Raw genomic sequence first — 15,043 nt, forward strand, 5'->3', positions numbered from 1 at the left:
TTCATTTGGCATTTTCCAGGGACATCTTTTCAGGCATCTTTTGCACCAGAAATTAGTATGGTGCAAAATCTGGAACCTGAGGCATTAATGTTTGAAAAAGTAAGACCTTTGGAAAAAAAATCTAAAATATTGTCAAACAAAATTTTAAAAGCCATTTCTAATTGTATAATAAAATGAAAAAATGACTACACAAGTATTCTGAAAAACTTAATCGATTTCAAGTCATAAGTATTTTTAGATATTAAACAATTGTTTTCTTTTCATTTTAAAATAAATATTTCATGTAAGAAAAGGCACCCATATTTTTTGAATGCAGTGAAATTTCTTTAAACTTTTATTTTTTTAACTTTGTTTGTGAACTACTGGTTGCAGAAATATAGCTTCTAGTTTTCTAGTCGCAATTTCTCGGAAAGTATTGGTTCGATTTTCAATGTGAATTAAATAAAGTTGTGTGAAATTTGATATTTCTTGCTCTTTCCGAATAAACTAATTATAAAATTTCACTAATCAAGAGAAGAATTTTGAATAGACTAAAAATATTTATTTAATACATTTTTAATGTTGGGCTTGATTATTTTTTTATTTAATATAATTTTATTACAAAGAGGCAAAAAACACAATACTTTGATTTTTTAACTTTGATAACTACACCAAGAGTTGAAAAATGAAGGGTAATTAGATGCCATTGAGAAAACTCAGCTTTCCCAAAATTGAAACTTAAGTAGACTGTAGTCCAAAACAACATCGAATCAGATCAAAAAAAATTGTTAGATTTATTTCAGCATTACATTAATTTTTGTTTGCTGAGGTACTTTTCCTTCATAGTTTTTTTAAACAATAAAAAAAGCATCCATAAAGTATGTCACGCTCTAGGGGGAGAGAGGGGTCTGAGCAAGTGTGACATTGCATGTTATAAGTTTAGGAAAAGCGTGACAAATAGGGGGTTAATTTTGGCTGATTTTAGCGTGACGTATTTTATAAATGAAGCCTAAATTTAACTTGAAAACGGTGGAATTAATGAAATAAAGTAATTTTAAATTTCATTCTGCATCTTCATTCATTTTTTAACTTTGTTTGGAAATGTTCTAATTATGATCATTACAATTTTGGAGAAGACACCAAATTGATCTGAAAATTCGTGCTCAAGGTACAGATTTTAGATTGTTTACAAGCCCATATTGTATGTTCAGCCCTCAAATTTGATGATGTTTTGTATGGATGAACTCATGATGAAAAATGACTTTTTAACGTAAGTCAAGTTTGAAAAAAATCGTAACTAAGCATCCTAACAAAAAAAAATTAAGTGCTAGAGAATTACAAAAATGTTTATTACGAAAAATGCAAGATTTTTCATTTATTTTTTATAACATAATTCGATAAAGTTGGTTCATTATATCGAAAAAATGCAAAGCAACATTTATGTGGATAAATCAAATTGTTATCGTGTTATTGATGTTTGCAGATTTTAAAATCAAATTCTGACCGGAGCCATCAATGGTACCACGTGGACACCTTAGGGGGGTTTGCGGTTGTCCAAAAAAGATTTTTTTTTGTATGGATAATTGCCCACAAAGGGGGGAATTCTGAGATTTTCAAAAAAGTTTTCACTTGGTTAATTGATGGTCTCTTCATTAATAAAGCCGTTATTTATCCTTTTTGAATCTACATATTTTTAAAGCATTTCAAGGACGGTCCAAAGGTGTTCAAACATTCTTCTTTGTCCTATATTTAAGAATTTTCTCAAAAATAAAACAAACACGACCACATATTTTTTCATACTTGTCACAACTCGTCATTAATTTATTCAATCACTACATGAATCATTTTGTAATCTGCGCTCTCAATAACTTCCCCTCCAACGATAGAGAGCACACGTTCTTGCGCACCCCATGCGACAACCAATTATAATTTATGGTAATTTATTAAATTATTAGTTATCGTTTCATGTAAGTGTGTGTGCGTATAACTCAGCATGTACAGCAGGTTAGAATCGATCAATTTGTCATCATAACCATCGATGATGACAGTGATCAGCTTGGTTGGTCTCACTTAAAAACTAATCGCAAAAACGTTTCTTCTTCTTCTTTTTGTATATTTACAGGTACGCGGGCAGAACAAATAAATAAAAACTAATAAAACTAATTAACTTAAGTCACGGGGGGGTTCGAGGGGACTCCGCGATTGGAGTTTTTCTTCGTTCGCTAGTAAATGTACAGCAATTACGATTAGCTACACGATTAGTAGTCGGTCGGTGGATTCGAACTCGATCCCCACAAATACTCTATCAATGTTATATTATTTAAGTAATACTGCTGCGATAGAACACACGCCGTTGGTTTGTTGGCCAATATGGATGTTTGTTGTGAGATATTTTATCCAAACACTAATTAATGTCACTTGAACGCTTAAGAAGGGGTTTCTAACATGCACCTCTCGTATACAATCACTTCTTTTTCTGCCTTGGCAAGGTGCAAGTAAAGACTTGAGCATTCCAAGCACGCGGTTGCAATTAAATATTTTTTCTTTATCTCAGCCTAAGAGTTTTGCCATTTTGCCTTAGAGAAGCTGAATTTCGTAACCGTAACTTGCGATAAGCGTCGTCTTTTTCTTAAGGTCCTTCTAGTTGCACACGCTGATCCACTCCTCGACCTCGCAGTCGTCGCACTCGACGTAGCAGCACCAGTGGAATTTGCAGTTGCACCGGTCGACGCGCTTCTCCCGGACCAGGTTGTAGCCCCGGCCGCAGCACATCGAGGCGCAACCCTCGCTGCCGGTGCTGGTGCGGTTGCAGCGCCGTCCAACGGTTCCTGAAGGGGTGAAAGTATTCGTTAGAGTTAATCAAATACATCATGAAGACACTCTTTCTTACCCGGTATATCCGACACCTGGTCCCGCTCGCAAAAGTTGGGCGATCTTTGGTAGTAGAACAGTGCGTTCTCCATCCGCTTGTTGCCGGCGCGACCTCCCATCGGCACCACCAGCGACTGCTGTCCCATCATGAGCTGCTTGTCCCGCTTGCTGTCACCACCGCGGTTACTGCCGCCATTACTCTCCCCACCGGACGACGACCCCGACAAGCCCTGATGCTTGGTTCGCCTCGGCGGACGTGCATTTTTGACGTGCTTCCGTTTCTTTGGTTTGTGGTACACGATCATTGGCGGACCGTTGCCCAGGTTGGACTGATCTACGAGGACCGCCCTTCGGTACTGCTGCTTCAGCACCTTGCCGACCACCCGGAAGTCCGGCGCCGACTTCCAGCACGTCTTCAGCTGGCAACTGCCGGACATTCCGTGGCACTTGCAGCGGACCTGCATGTTGTTGGACACGGCCTGGAATGAGGAGTTGAAGTCAGTATACCTGAAAAAGGGTTCAAAGAAACCTCTTACCCTCCGCCCGGCATGGTTATTGTGCAGGTTGATCTGCGACTGGATGTCACCGCCCTTTTCCCGCGTGTCCAGGAACAGCTCGGAGAACTCCACCCCGAAGGCCATGTTGTGCGAACATCCGCCCCACTTCCACCGGCTGGCCTGTTTCGTCTTCAGCTTCTTCAGGCTGTCGTCCACCAGGATCGAGTTCTCGTTGATGGCGTCCAGAAAGCGCAGCTTTTCCTTCTCCAGGCTTTCCCGCAGCGACTTGGACATGCCCTTCCGGTTGACGGCCGGATCGCAGCCGCAGCTGATCAGGCGACCTTGGGCGCAAGCTCGGGCCACACTGTGCGTCACCCCGGCGGAGGCGATCGCGTACGCGAACGCACTCTCGCGGTATCCTGCAGAAGAGTGCAGGATTAGTAATATCGGTCACGTCACGGGGGTCTAGTTGGCAACCCGCGGAGTGATAGTTAATTAAACAATTTATTAACAGCATTATTTATTGGAAGTTTGTTTGCGGTCACGATCGCTACCGCTGCCGACCAAACGTACAATGATCATCACGGATCGAATAAAGTGTAGTTGATGATCGCCAAGTAGAAAGGAAAATCGATGAATATTATTTGCTTTTCCCCCCGTTGCCCTGAACCTCAGAGGAACAACCGGGGAGGACAGGTTGTGGTGATCTACGACCGATCAGATCCCACAACTCTGGCAGGAGTCTCGCAGAGTCGTCGTCGTCGCAGAGTGTCGTCAAACGGGGTCCCTGTCAGCGAATGGGAAATCTCGATCGTGCAGCTTCGATCCATCGACGACGGCCAGAACCGAAAACAATCAGCCAATAAATTTTGCAGCATTTGTATGGAAATTAAATTGAAAAGAAGAGGTTCTTTCTCTCGTTCGTCTGTGTAAAGGGCTGTGGTGATTTTTGAATTATTTATTATATTCGAGAGGAAGCTGATGCTGCCTCAGAAGTTGCTGTTATTGATAAGATTGTTGTTTGTGGCTGTCAGAATTGGACACACTTTAGAGGCAAGAACCGGGTTGAAGAAACTGGAACTGGGATAATCGCATAATTTGGTATGATGTTTGTCGTTGAGTTTTGAATACATTTTTTAACTTATATGTTAGAAAAAAATCGTTAGTTTCAGGTTTGTTTTGTATGCTTAAAAAAGTGCACTATTGAATATTAAAAATAATTAAACCATCTCAATATCATAAGCATTTTCAATAAAACATTATTCGGATGCATTTTGGACTTATTGAATGTATTTAGGAGCCATCGCTGTACCTATTTTGGACCCACAATCTGATTGGTTGAAATTTTGATAACTTGAACTGCGGCGTGTGGCGGCAGCACGCACACTTAAGAAAATTGTTAAACTAAAGGGCCTATCCAAGATTATAAATGAAGATATATTTATTTCAGATTAAAAAAAAAGATTTATGAAAAATATTTCAAAAGATTTCGAAATGTTCATTACCGAAATTTTGATAAAGTGTTTTGGAGTTATAGCCAATTTTTTTTTTAATATTTCACGAAAAAAAGCTACTCTAAATCAGTCATGCAATTTGAACGGAACCCGTTCTGCGTTCGTTCTCTTTCTTCAAAATGAACTGAACCCACAGCGCAGGAGCCATTGCTTTTCGTTCCAAAAACAGAACTTCACTTTTTCGTGCCGTTCTCTTCAAAGTTTGGAACGCGTTCTGTGAACCGCCTGTAGCCAAAGGCTCTCTATGGCAACTGTTGAACTTAAATAAACATTCAGTAGATTGATTTACACAGAGCTTAGTTAGCTCGGTGGTAACATGCAAGTACAGTATTCAAAGGAAGTGAGTTTGAATCTCAAGTATTTGAAATATTTTTTTTTGTGTGGTTGGGTACCAACTTTTTGACGACGATTGAAATTAAATTGTTTATACAAACCAAGGGAAACTCCAGCTGGGAGGCTAGGGAGACTAAATGAAACGGTTCAAATGCAAAAGGACCCCAACTAAAATGGAGACGAAATCTTATTGCCACCGTGATTTAAAAAAAATCCATGCTTTTCAAGTTAAGGAAAAAAGAGATTCGAACTCACTGCCTCTAATTACTAAACCGAATTGTTACCACTAAGCTAGCAGTACTGACATGTGAACGGATGATTAAAAGTCAATGAAGTTTAACTAGTCTACTGAGGTCTTATCAAAGGAAAATGTTGAAGTTCTGAACTGGGTTCTCAGTTCGTTTCAAAAAGGCCTACTGAACGAACGTTTCTTAGAGACGAGCGTTCGTTCTCAGAGCTGTTATTTTTCGTGTTGCTTTGTGAACTTGAACGAACGGAGAACCCGTTCAAAAGCATGACTGCTCTAAATATTGTTGAACGGCTGAGAAAATTTCTTACCATTTTCTTTCTGAGACTTTGAAAATTTGACAATTTGTATCATAGGTACAGCCTCACAAATAATTCGAATTGATCAGAATAAGCTTTTCTAAGTATCAGTTAATTAAGCCTGTAATTCTCAACTGATCTCGGAAACTATTTCTTCGATTTTCAATGTTTAAAATTTAAAAAATAATTTAATTTTTTTTTAATCAAGCATGATTTTGGAAAAACTCCGCAAAAAGATGATTTCCCCCTTTTCATATTTTAGACCAAATTTTCAAATAATGAAATTATTTTTTTAATACATTAATACATTCCACAGCAAGTTTCATGTTTTGAATATTTGAAGACTATACTAAAAAAAATGGTAATATTACTGCTTGGAATTGTGACAGATTTTGTGTTTAATTTAACATTAGAAAATGATGAAATTTTCGTCAGTTTCTGTTGAATTTCTCATTTTTACTCATTATTTCAAGGAAAATTGCAAAATAAAGATACCTATATATTCAACCAAACAAATTTTTAACCTTCCAAAATAATATTTTTTTCCTGTGGACAAAGGCATTGCAGTAAATCATGTAAAATTCAGAAATTTTCAAAAAATTTCCTATACAATTCCCAGCATTTTAATTTTGTACAGTCCAAACTCGATTATCCGAAGAACTCGGATAAAATTCACTTCGGATAATCGAATCTTACCGTTCGTTGTCATATTTTTGATGGTCAAGCTTAAGTACGGCACATAAACTACTCTTAAATGATTAAGAATTCTTAAATCCAGGATGGCGGCCAAAATGGCGGTAATAAAGTATTAAAAAAAGGCATTTTTTACTTTAAAGAGCAATTCCAGCCCAAAACAGGATTTTTCCGTCGTAAAACTACTTACTTTTCCCGTCATTCTTCAGCGACGAAATAGCCTATTTTTCTGTACCAAAAATAACAGAATCGAATAGCAACACTTTTCAAAATAAATACTGAAAAGTTCTACTTTTCAGCACTCAAATGGGTGCTGAAAAGTTGAACTTTTCAGCACTTGTTTCGAAAAGTAACACTTTTCAACATTTTTTTGATTTAAACGATTTATTGACAAAATACATGAAAATTTGACATAAAATTTTACTCAGTGTGTGTTTTTTGGAATTGCAAAAAATGTTGAATGGAACTCGTTGCAAAACTTGATTTTCTTCAGCACTCATCGTATTTATCCAACTCGGTGAACCTCGTTGGATAAATGTACGACTCGTGCTGAAAAAATCATCTTTTTGCAACCTTGTTGCATAAACTACTATTTTAGGTACTTTTTTCTCGACCCTCTCCGATTTCAATGAAACTTTGTAGACATGTTATCCTAGACATATAAAAGCCATTTTTGTGTATATGGAGCCAGTAAAACTCGATAATGACATTTGAGAAGGGCGTACGTGTTTTCAATATTTTTGTATTTCGTAATTTAAATATTGCTGTATCTCGAAGCCGTTGCATCGTATCAAAAAGTGGTCAAAGACAAACTTGTAGGAAATTTGACGGGCTTTCCGAAAAAAATATACTGAAAGAAAAAAACACTCCACTTGTATGAGATATTTTGATTTTTAAGCTTAAATATTAAATTTGAAGGTGAGCCCACGATTTTTTTTCGCTCAATTTTTTTGTAAAAATAGCCTAAAATGTTAAAAAAAGACTCACGAAAAATGCAGGATGGAGCAACTCACCTAAAAAAATACAAAAATCATTTACTGAAACTGTTTTTTTTGAAAAGTGCTCTAAACGTCAAAATTTTCAAAAGCCGAATACGGAAATCGATTCTCCAGACAATGTTACATAAAAGTCTCCATATTGACCATTGTCCTAAGTCCAATCCTTGTGAAGTTACAGCGGTTTTAAAAATAAAAATGATGAAAAAATAGATTTTTTGATGGTTTTTGGCAATTTCTATATGACGGACTTGATTTTTCAGTTTCGAAAATATTTTTAACGAAATGCTCGTCCAATTTCCCATAAGTTTGTCTTTGACCACATTTCAATTGGATGTATGGGCTTACAGATATAAGCTAATTACATTGCTCAAAATTCAAACATAACATGTTTTCAGTGTAGTAAAGTAACCTGGATAATAAATTAGCTTATATCTGTAAGCTCATACATCCAATTGAAATGTGGTCAAAGACAAACTTAAGGGAAATTGGACGAGCTTTTCGTTAAAAATATTTTCGAAACTGAAAAATCAAGTCCGTCATATAGAAATTGCCAAAAACCATCAAAAAATCTATTTTTTCATCATTTTTATTTTTAAAACCGCTGTAACTTCACAAGGATTGGACTTAGGACAATGGTCAATATGGAGACTTTTATGTAACATTGTCTGGAGAATTGATTTCCGTACTCGGCTTTTGAAAATTTTGACGTTTAGAGCACTTTTCAAAAAAACAGTTTCAGTAAATGATTTTTATATTTTTTCAAGGTGAGTTGCTCGATCTTGCATTTTTCGTGAGTCTTTTTGTAACATTTTAGGCTATTTTCACAAAAATTTTGAGCGAAAAAAAATCGTGGGCTCACCTTCAAATTAAATTTTTAAACTCAAAAATAAAAAAAATCTCATAAAAGTGGAGTGTTTTTTTCTTTCAGTGTATTTTTTTCGGAAAGCCCGTCAAATTTCCTACAAGTTTGTCTTTGACCACTTTTTGATACGATGCAACGGCTTTGAGATACAGCAATCTTTAAATTACGAAATACAAAAATATTGAAAACACGTACGCCTTTCTCAAATGTCATTATCGAGTGTTACTGGCTCCATATACACAAAAATGGCTTATATATGCCTAGGATAACATGTTTACAAAGTTTCATTGAAATCGGAGAGGGTCAGGTACAACCGATTCCCTATTTGACATGGAATTGCTCTAAAAGGATATCAAATATTTAAATTTGGCAAAAATGGGGTCACAAAACTCGAATTTGATGTTAAAAGTAAGAAAATAAAAAAAATACGAAAAAAAATGTTTTGGTCGAAATTTGATTATCCGAAGTTTCATACAAACCTTTAGATAATCGAAACTTCATATAATCGAGGCTTTGGAAAATCGAGTTTGGACTGTATAGAAATTTGTATGGGAAAACCAACTTTTTTGTTATTTCATTCCAGTAATTTTAATTTTTCTCAAAATTGGCCTAAAACGGGTTTTTTGCATTTTAGATCAGTTTTGAACATTTGGAAAAAAATAAAGGTGCCAATGATCAAATAACAAAATAAAATGAAATGCTTTGCGGAAAGCCGGATCTGCTCATATTGCTTCCAAATGTTAAGATGTTGTATTGGGGCCTGATTGTGACCGAGTCATTCCAATTGATTAAGTAATTGTCAAGTATCTCCTTGTTTCTCAGTGGTTAACTCTAGGAGAGTATCGGGGCCGGCACTTACAAAGCGGATTGAGTTAAATTTTTTTACTGAATTTATTACTGTTGATATGGTTTAAAGCGAATGTAAAGTGTAATGTAATTTTATGTAATTTTACCTCAATTAAGACTGAAAAAGTGACATTACAATTAAAAGGTGGTAAAATTACACATTTTTTTCTGACATTAAAAATTTACTACTTCCTACACAGAAAAAAAATCATCGAATATTACATCTAGGAAAGGGTACATCTTTTATGTCAGAAAAAAAGGTGTAATTTTACCTCTGGAAATGTGTAATTTTACCTCTATTCTGGTGTAATGTCACTTTTTCAGTCTGAATTGAGGTAAAATTAAATCATAAAAGAGGTAATATTCAACCTTCCAAAATTACAGCTTCCAAATTTACATTATTTTTTACTGTGTAGATGTAATATTACCATGATTTTTTTTTCTGTGTAGGGTGCTATAATATGGTCCAGCTTGTGATGATACACTACTTCCCTTTACTAAGTGATCGAATCCAGAAGGAAAAAGATCACTAGTTGGGCTGGTCCGAGTTGTTACCAAAATATAAATTAACCTAAACAAAACAATATCCTTCAGCTACTACTGAATCAATCTCGCCATGGCTCCACTTTCAGATCGTGTCATAATTTATTATCTCAATTTGGGTCCAGAAGCTGTTCGCAGAATTGCCCCCCTGCCTGTCGAACCTGTATAATTTGATGTAAATTCAATTCGGTTCGCATATGTAAATGCCGATCATGTCACTGAGTTGTGCAAAAAAAAGCCTCACAGAACGGGGAAAAATATACGCGCAGAAAACATAATTTGTCATGGCATATACATATGTCAGTCAGTCAGTCAAGTCAGGCTCTCCGTCGTCGATTACGAATTGCATCACACTAACTACCTCCTCCACCGACGACGACTGACTCGATTGATCGTTTCGAATCGCTTGAGTCAGCAAAACCATTCAGATTCCGTCACAGTCCGTCAGGTAGCAATCAATCGGTTTGGCTGGTTTATGCACTCCGACCCCACCCGGTCCTGCCCCCAAAGTGGTGACATTTTGTTGCCCCAAGTTCTTGCCGTCAGATCGCGACCTGTTTCGGAAGTCTCTCGTACACACATCTGAATAGCCAATATCTCAGTCCTGAGTCCGGGGATTGATGCATTTCCCGCACGCCCAGAGTGACTTTTCTCCTCTTTGCATTCAAGCCATCGATCAATTCGACCAACGTGAATCAAGCAGGAGCCTCGTCGACGACGTCATGGTTAAGTCATTCGTCCATCCATCAGAGATTGTGAACCGCACTGAGGGAAAGAGCGATGGATTCGTCGTCAGTGGTCGCGTGCTGAACCTGAAGCCAAGGAGTCGGTGCTACAGAAATTATTCACCCCTTTTTTCCGCCACAATCGAATGGTTTGTTCAAGATCATCGCTCGCAGACACGAAAGTGGGTCTTTCATTCAAATGAATTTGTTTGAATATGCCAACCAGCAGCAACAGCAGCAGCAGCCACTTCCTTTGATGTTTCGCTTCTTGTGGCTACTTGTGACGCAACTTGCACACAAATCACACACACGTGGTTGCATCATAATCTGGGAAACAAAGACTATGATGGAGGGGTAGGAGGGAAAGGGTCTGGAATCGATTGGCACGTGAACTTGGTCACGCCATGGGAAGTCAAGTGGAAATGTGGGCTAATCTGAGTCGGAAGTGGTTGTGCACTTTGATTTTAAGAGGAAGGAGGGTGTTTTTGTGAGTATTGATTTTTTTAAATAATGAGACAAGTATGAGAGCATAATTAAAACTGCCTGCTGAAAACATATCGTTTTTTAGGAGAATCTTTAAGACCAAATCATAAACCCATTTCTTAAGCAATTTTGGATTGTTCTTCAATTCAATAGGTGCTGCAAAAAGTTGGTTCTGGATTCCAATTAAATCAAATAAGTATTTAGAATTAATTTGAGTGCTGAAAATATTAACTTTTCAGCGCTTTTCATACTTTTCGATTTTTTTTATGATTTTGAAAGTAATCTTGACAGCATATTTTGAAAAGGATTTGAGATGCAGAAAATGTTAGACTCAACCCGTTGCAAAACATGTTTTTTTTTCAGCACTCGTCGAATTTTTACAACTCTGTAAACCATTTTGGCGTTAAAGCAGGAAACACGAGAAATAATACGATTGAAAAAAAATCTTGAATGGATTCAATGTAATAATGATGATTTTTCGAATATTTGTTTTTCTTTAATCCACATATCTTTTTTATTTATTTATTTATTTAGAGATTAGTAAATCTAATGAGTTTTGAAAACAAACAGTGGTTCAATCATTTGATATAAAGTTTAGTTTTAAAATGAAATATTAATTTGGAAAATCTGAAATAGAACTGAGATGAAAAAACAATTTTATTTGCTTGAATTACATTTATTCATTTATTCATTTATTCATTTAAGCTGGCCGATGGAGATTTGAAATTTATGTATTTTTTTAACTTACTATATTCCAGACTCGATCATCCGAAGCCTCGATTTTCAGGAGCTTCGATTAAACGAAGTTCAATTATCCGAAGGTTTGTATGGAACTTCGGATAATACCCAAAACAATTTTTTTCATATTTTTTTTTATTTTCTTACATTAAACATCAAATTTGAGTGCTAGTCAAACTTGAGAATGTTTGTTGCCTTTTAAATTAAATCATTTTTTTTAACATGTTATCATCATAATTTTGGTTGCCATCTTGGATTTAAAAATTCTAAATCATTTTAAAGTTTTTTATGGGTCATACTTAAAATCGGCCATCAAAAATAAGACAACAAAATTTTTTTTTTCGTGATTCGATTAACTGAAGTGAAATTTTTAATGATTCAAATGATGTTTTTTACGGGAAGGGACACCCACGTTGCATTTTTGAAAAAAAAAAAAAAAAAAAGAATCAGTGGGAATATTCATCGCGCTTAAGGTGAAACGGGACGCCATTTTTAAGACAACTTTTTTTCAACTTAAGTCAATTTTATCTATTTATCGTCTGCAAAAAATTACAAAATTTTAAGTTACTATATTTTTGATAGAACTACGCTTAAAAACACTAGTAATGGTGTCAAGATGGCGGAACCTTCCTGTTTCACCTTAGTCAAAAAAAAAAATATTTTGCTGGCAAATTAAATTTTGCTTGTTTAAAAGTTTTTTTTTTCCTGGGTACAGTTAGGTTGTTTTAAAAAATATGTATTTTTTTCAGAAAATTAAAAATGTTTCAAAAATGCAATTTTTTTAACCACCCTAATACCGCAAGAACCACCTTTATAGGGAAACTTCAAAGTAGGTCCGGGAAATGACAATTTTCGTCGATTTTTGCAAAAAACCACTTTTTTCCAAAAATCATATCTCCGCGAAAACTTGCGATAACTTCAAAATTTTAGCGATGACCTATACATGTCAGGGTACAAAAATTTTCGTAATTGAAATACGCAACTTTTGGAATCCTAACATCATCGGTCATCGTTTTTTCCGTTTTCGTCATTTTCCCATTTTTGCACGTGGCGCGTCGAAAAACCCAGTTTTTATTTTTATATCGTATCTCAGAGTATTGAAATAGTAGTTTATGCAACAAGTTGCAAAAAGAGAATTTTTTCAGCACGAGTCGTACATTTATCCAACGAGGTTCACCGAGTTGGATAAATACGACGAGTGCTGAAAAAATCAAGTTTTGCAACGAGTTCCATACAACATTTTTTGCAATTTCGAAAAACACCCATTGAGTGAAATTTTAAGTCGAATTTCCATGTATTTTGTCAATAAATCGTTTAAATCAAAAAAATGTTGAAAAGTGTTACTTTTCGAAACAAGTGCTGAAAAGTTCAACTTTTCAGCACCCATTTCAGTGCTGAAAAGTGTTACTTTTCAGCATTTATTTTGAAAAGTGTTGCTATTCGATTCTAATATTTTTGGTACAGAAAAGTAGGCTATTTCGTCGTTCAAGAATGACAGGAAAAGTAAGTAGTTTCACGACGGAATTGCAAAAACATAACTTCACAATTTTTTTGATATGTTATGTAAAATTTTCCGAGGAATCTGATAAAAATATTTTTAGACATAGCCTCTTTGGTCCCGAGACCTTCAAAACAGCATTTTAAGTTTTCATACGACCTTTTCAAATGTTAAGCTAGATTTTTGGAACTTCTTACTGTTTTCCCCAAATAGCCAAATTAATCACCTTTCTTTTGCGCCTAAGACAGCTAAAATCGGATGAAATGGCGCGGAGATATGATTTTTTTGAAAAAAGTGGTTTTTGCTAAAATCGCCGAAAATTGTCATTTTTCGGACCACCCTAACACGGCGTAGGTCACCCTAATGGCCAAACAAAAAAATACGGGTCTAATTTTTTCGGCCAAGGAACCCCCAGAAAAATTTTGAGCCCGATCGGAGAACTTTTTTTTCGAATCATGCTGTTTTCGTGGGGAATTGCTGACTTAATAAAAAAACAATTTAAATAACATCGGAAATATTTTAACGTAAAATTGTTCTTTAAAAGTTTACTAACATTTTCCCAAAATATGGTGGAATTGGATGAACTCAACCTTAAATGCCAATCGCTTCGTGTGATGTTTGCTTTATACAATGTATTCTGAATTAATTAACAATCGATTTTACTTTTTTTTTGTTTCAATGAAAATTCAAATGTTAACCCTCTACTGCCCAAATTTTTTTTCTCGAAAATTTGTATTTTTCCCGTGTTCAGGAGGTCATTTGTTTAACGAAATACTTTACTTATCTTGTTTTATGTTTTTCTTGTTTCATTTTAAGTATTTTAATTTGCATTTATCTTATTTAGTTTATGTTTGTTTTTGGTAGTATTTGGCCTATTCTACCACCTCCTATCATTACATTTTGCCTATCTTATTTTTACATATTTTTACAGTCACTTTTTCAATTTTTTGCTCATTTTTCACATTTTTTGCTATACAATGACACCATTATCATTTAAATTGTAAAAAAATGCGTAGAGGCATAGTCTGGGACACTAGAAAAATTACTGCATACTTCTTTTTACTAAAAATATAGGAAATGTTAGTAAAAAACACAGCCAAAGTTGACCCCTAAACAGATTACATTTTTAAAAACTTTGGCAAAGTCACATAAAACAAGTAAAACTTCAAACCTATAAATTTTCTAAAATTTTAAAAGTTGGTTGAAAAATGGATTTATGGCGGTTTTTTTAACCGAAGCCCGTCTAAATGCGGGGTTGGGTTGTAGAGGGTTAATGATTTTTTTTGTGATTTTATTTTCGCTCCTATATTTTTAGGAAAATTTTAAAGGGCGTGTTGGCAAAAAAAAATTAAATAAAATCTGTAATGGCCTAAACTTACAAAAACATCAAGCTGTAGAGGCTTAACTCTTTTTTAAAATAATAATAAAATTGGTAATTGGTCACCTGCGAGTGATTAATTTTTATTTTTTCAACGCATGAAAAACTAATTTTTAAATTTGAATTTAACATCAAAAATTTCAAACAATCCCAAATGGACATTTACAATCTCTTCCAATCATTTTAGCCAACTTTTCCAACCGGTAGCCACTTCCACAAAGTGCCAAAGCAGTAATCTGCGCGCCATTGCTAGCTTGCGCTTGCGCCCACTGCCACCAGCAGCATTAAATCATTAAACTCAATAATAATTTTCCATGATTGATTTCCCCCGCGCGTTCGATCGCAATTGATTGGCCACCCGGTCCAATCCGGTTGGTCCAATGGTCTATGGCGCAGATTGTGGGGGCTGAAACTATGTTCCATTTCAGCGCCGGGGCAAAGTTACGGCGTGTGCATGGGAATGGGTGCGCGATTTTCCACCTTTTTCCTCCTTCTTATGGGGTGGGGTGGCATGGTAGTGAAAGGGGTGGGTAGATTTA

General features: G+C 35.7%; 1 protein-coding gene across 12 annotated transcripts in view; it reads right to left on the reverse strand.

Moving 5' to 3' along the window:
• Nucleotides 1–1,787: 1,787 nt before the first annotated feature.
• The window catches only part of LOC6038013 (protein Wnt-10b), a 34,493-nt gene continuing 21,237 nt past the window's right edge, over nt 1,788–15,043 (reverse strand). For 11 of the 12 annotated variants that reach the window (XM_038257459.1, XM_038257458.1, XM_038257457.1 and 8 more), the window contains exons 4-6: nt 3,387–3,766; nt 2,870–3,329; nt 2,620–2,807 (exon numbers count right to left, since the gene is read on the reverse strand). In XM_038257459.1, coding sequence (XP_038113387.1) covers nt 2,620–2,807; nt 2,870–3,329; nt 3,387–3,766 — 1,028 coding nt within the window. Of the gene's footprint in view, nt 2,808–2,869; nt 3,330–3,386; nt 3,767–15,043 lie in introns of all 12 variants that reach the window. The other variant, XM_038257451.1, reaches the window with a different exon arrangement.

Source organism: Culex quinquefasciatus, chromosome 2, assembly GCF_015732765.1.
Source record: "Culex quinquefasciatus strain JHB chromosome 2, VPISU_Cqui_1.0_pri_paternal, whole genome shotgun sequence".
NCBI classification, from domain to species: domain Eukaryota; kingdom Metazoa; phylum Arthropoda; class Insecta; order Diptera; family Culicidae; genus Culex; species Culex quinquefasciatus.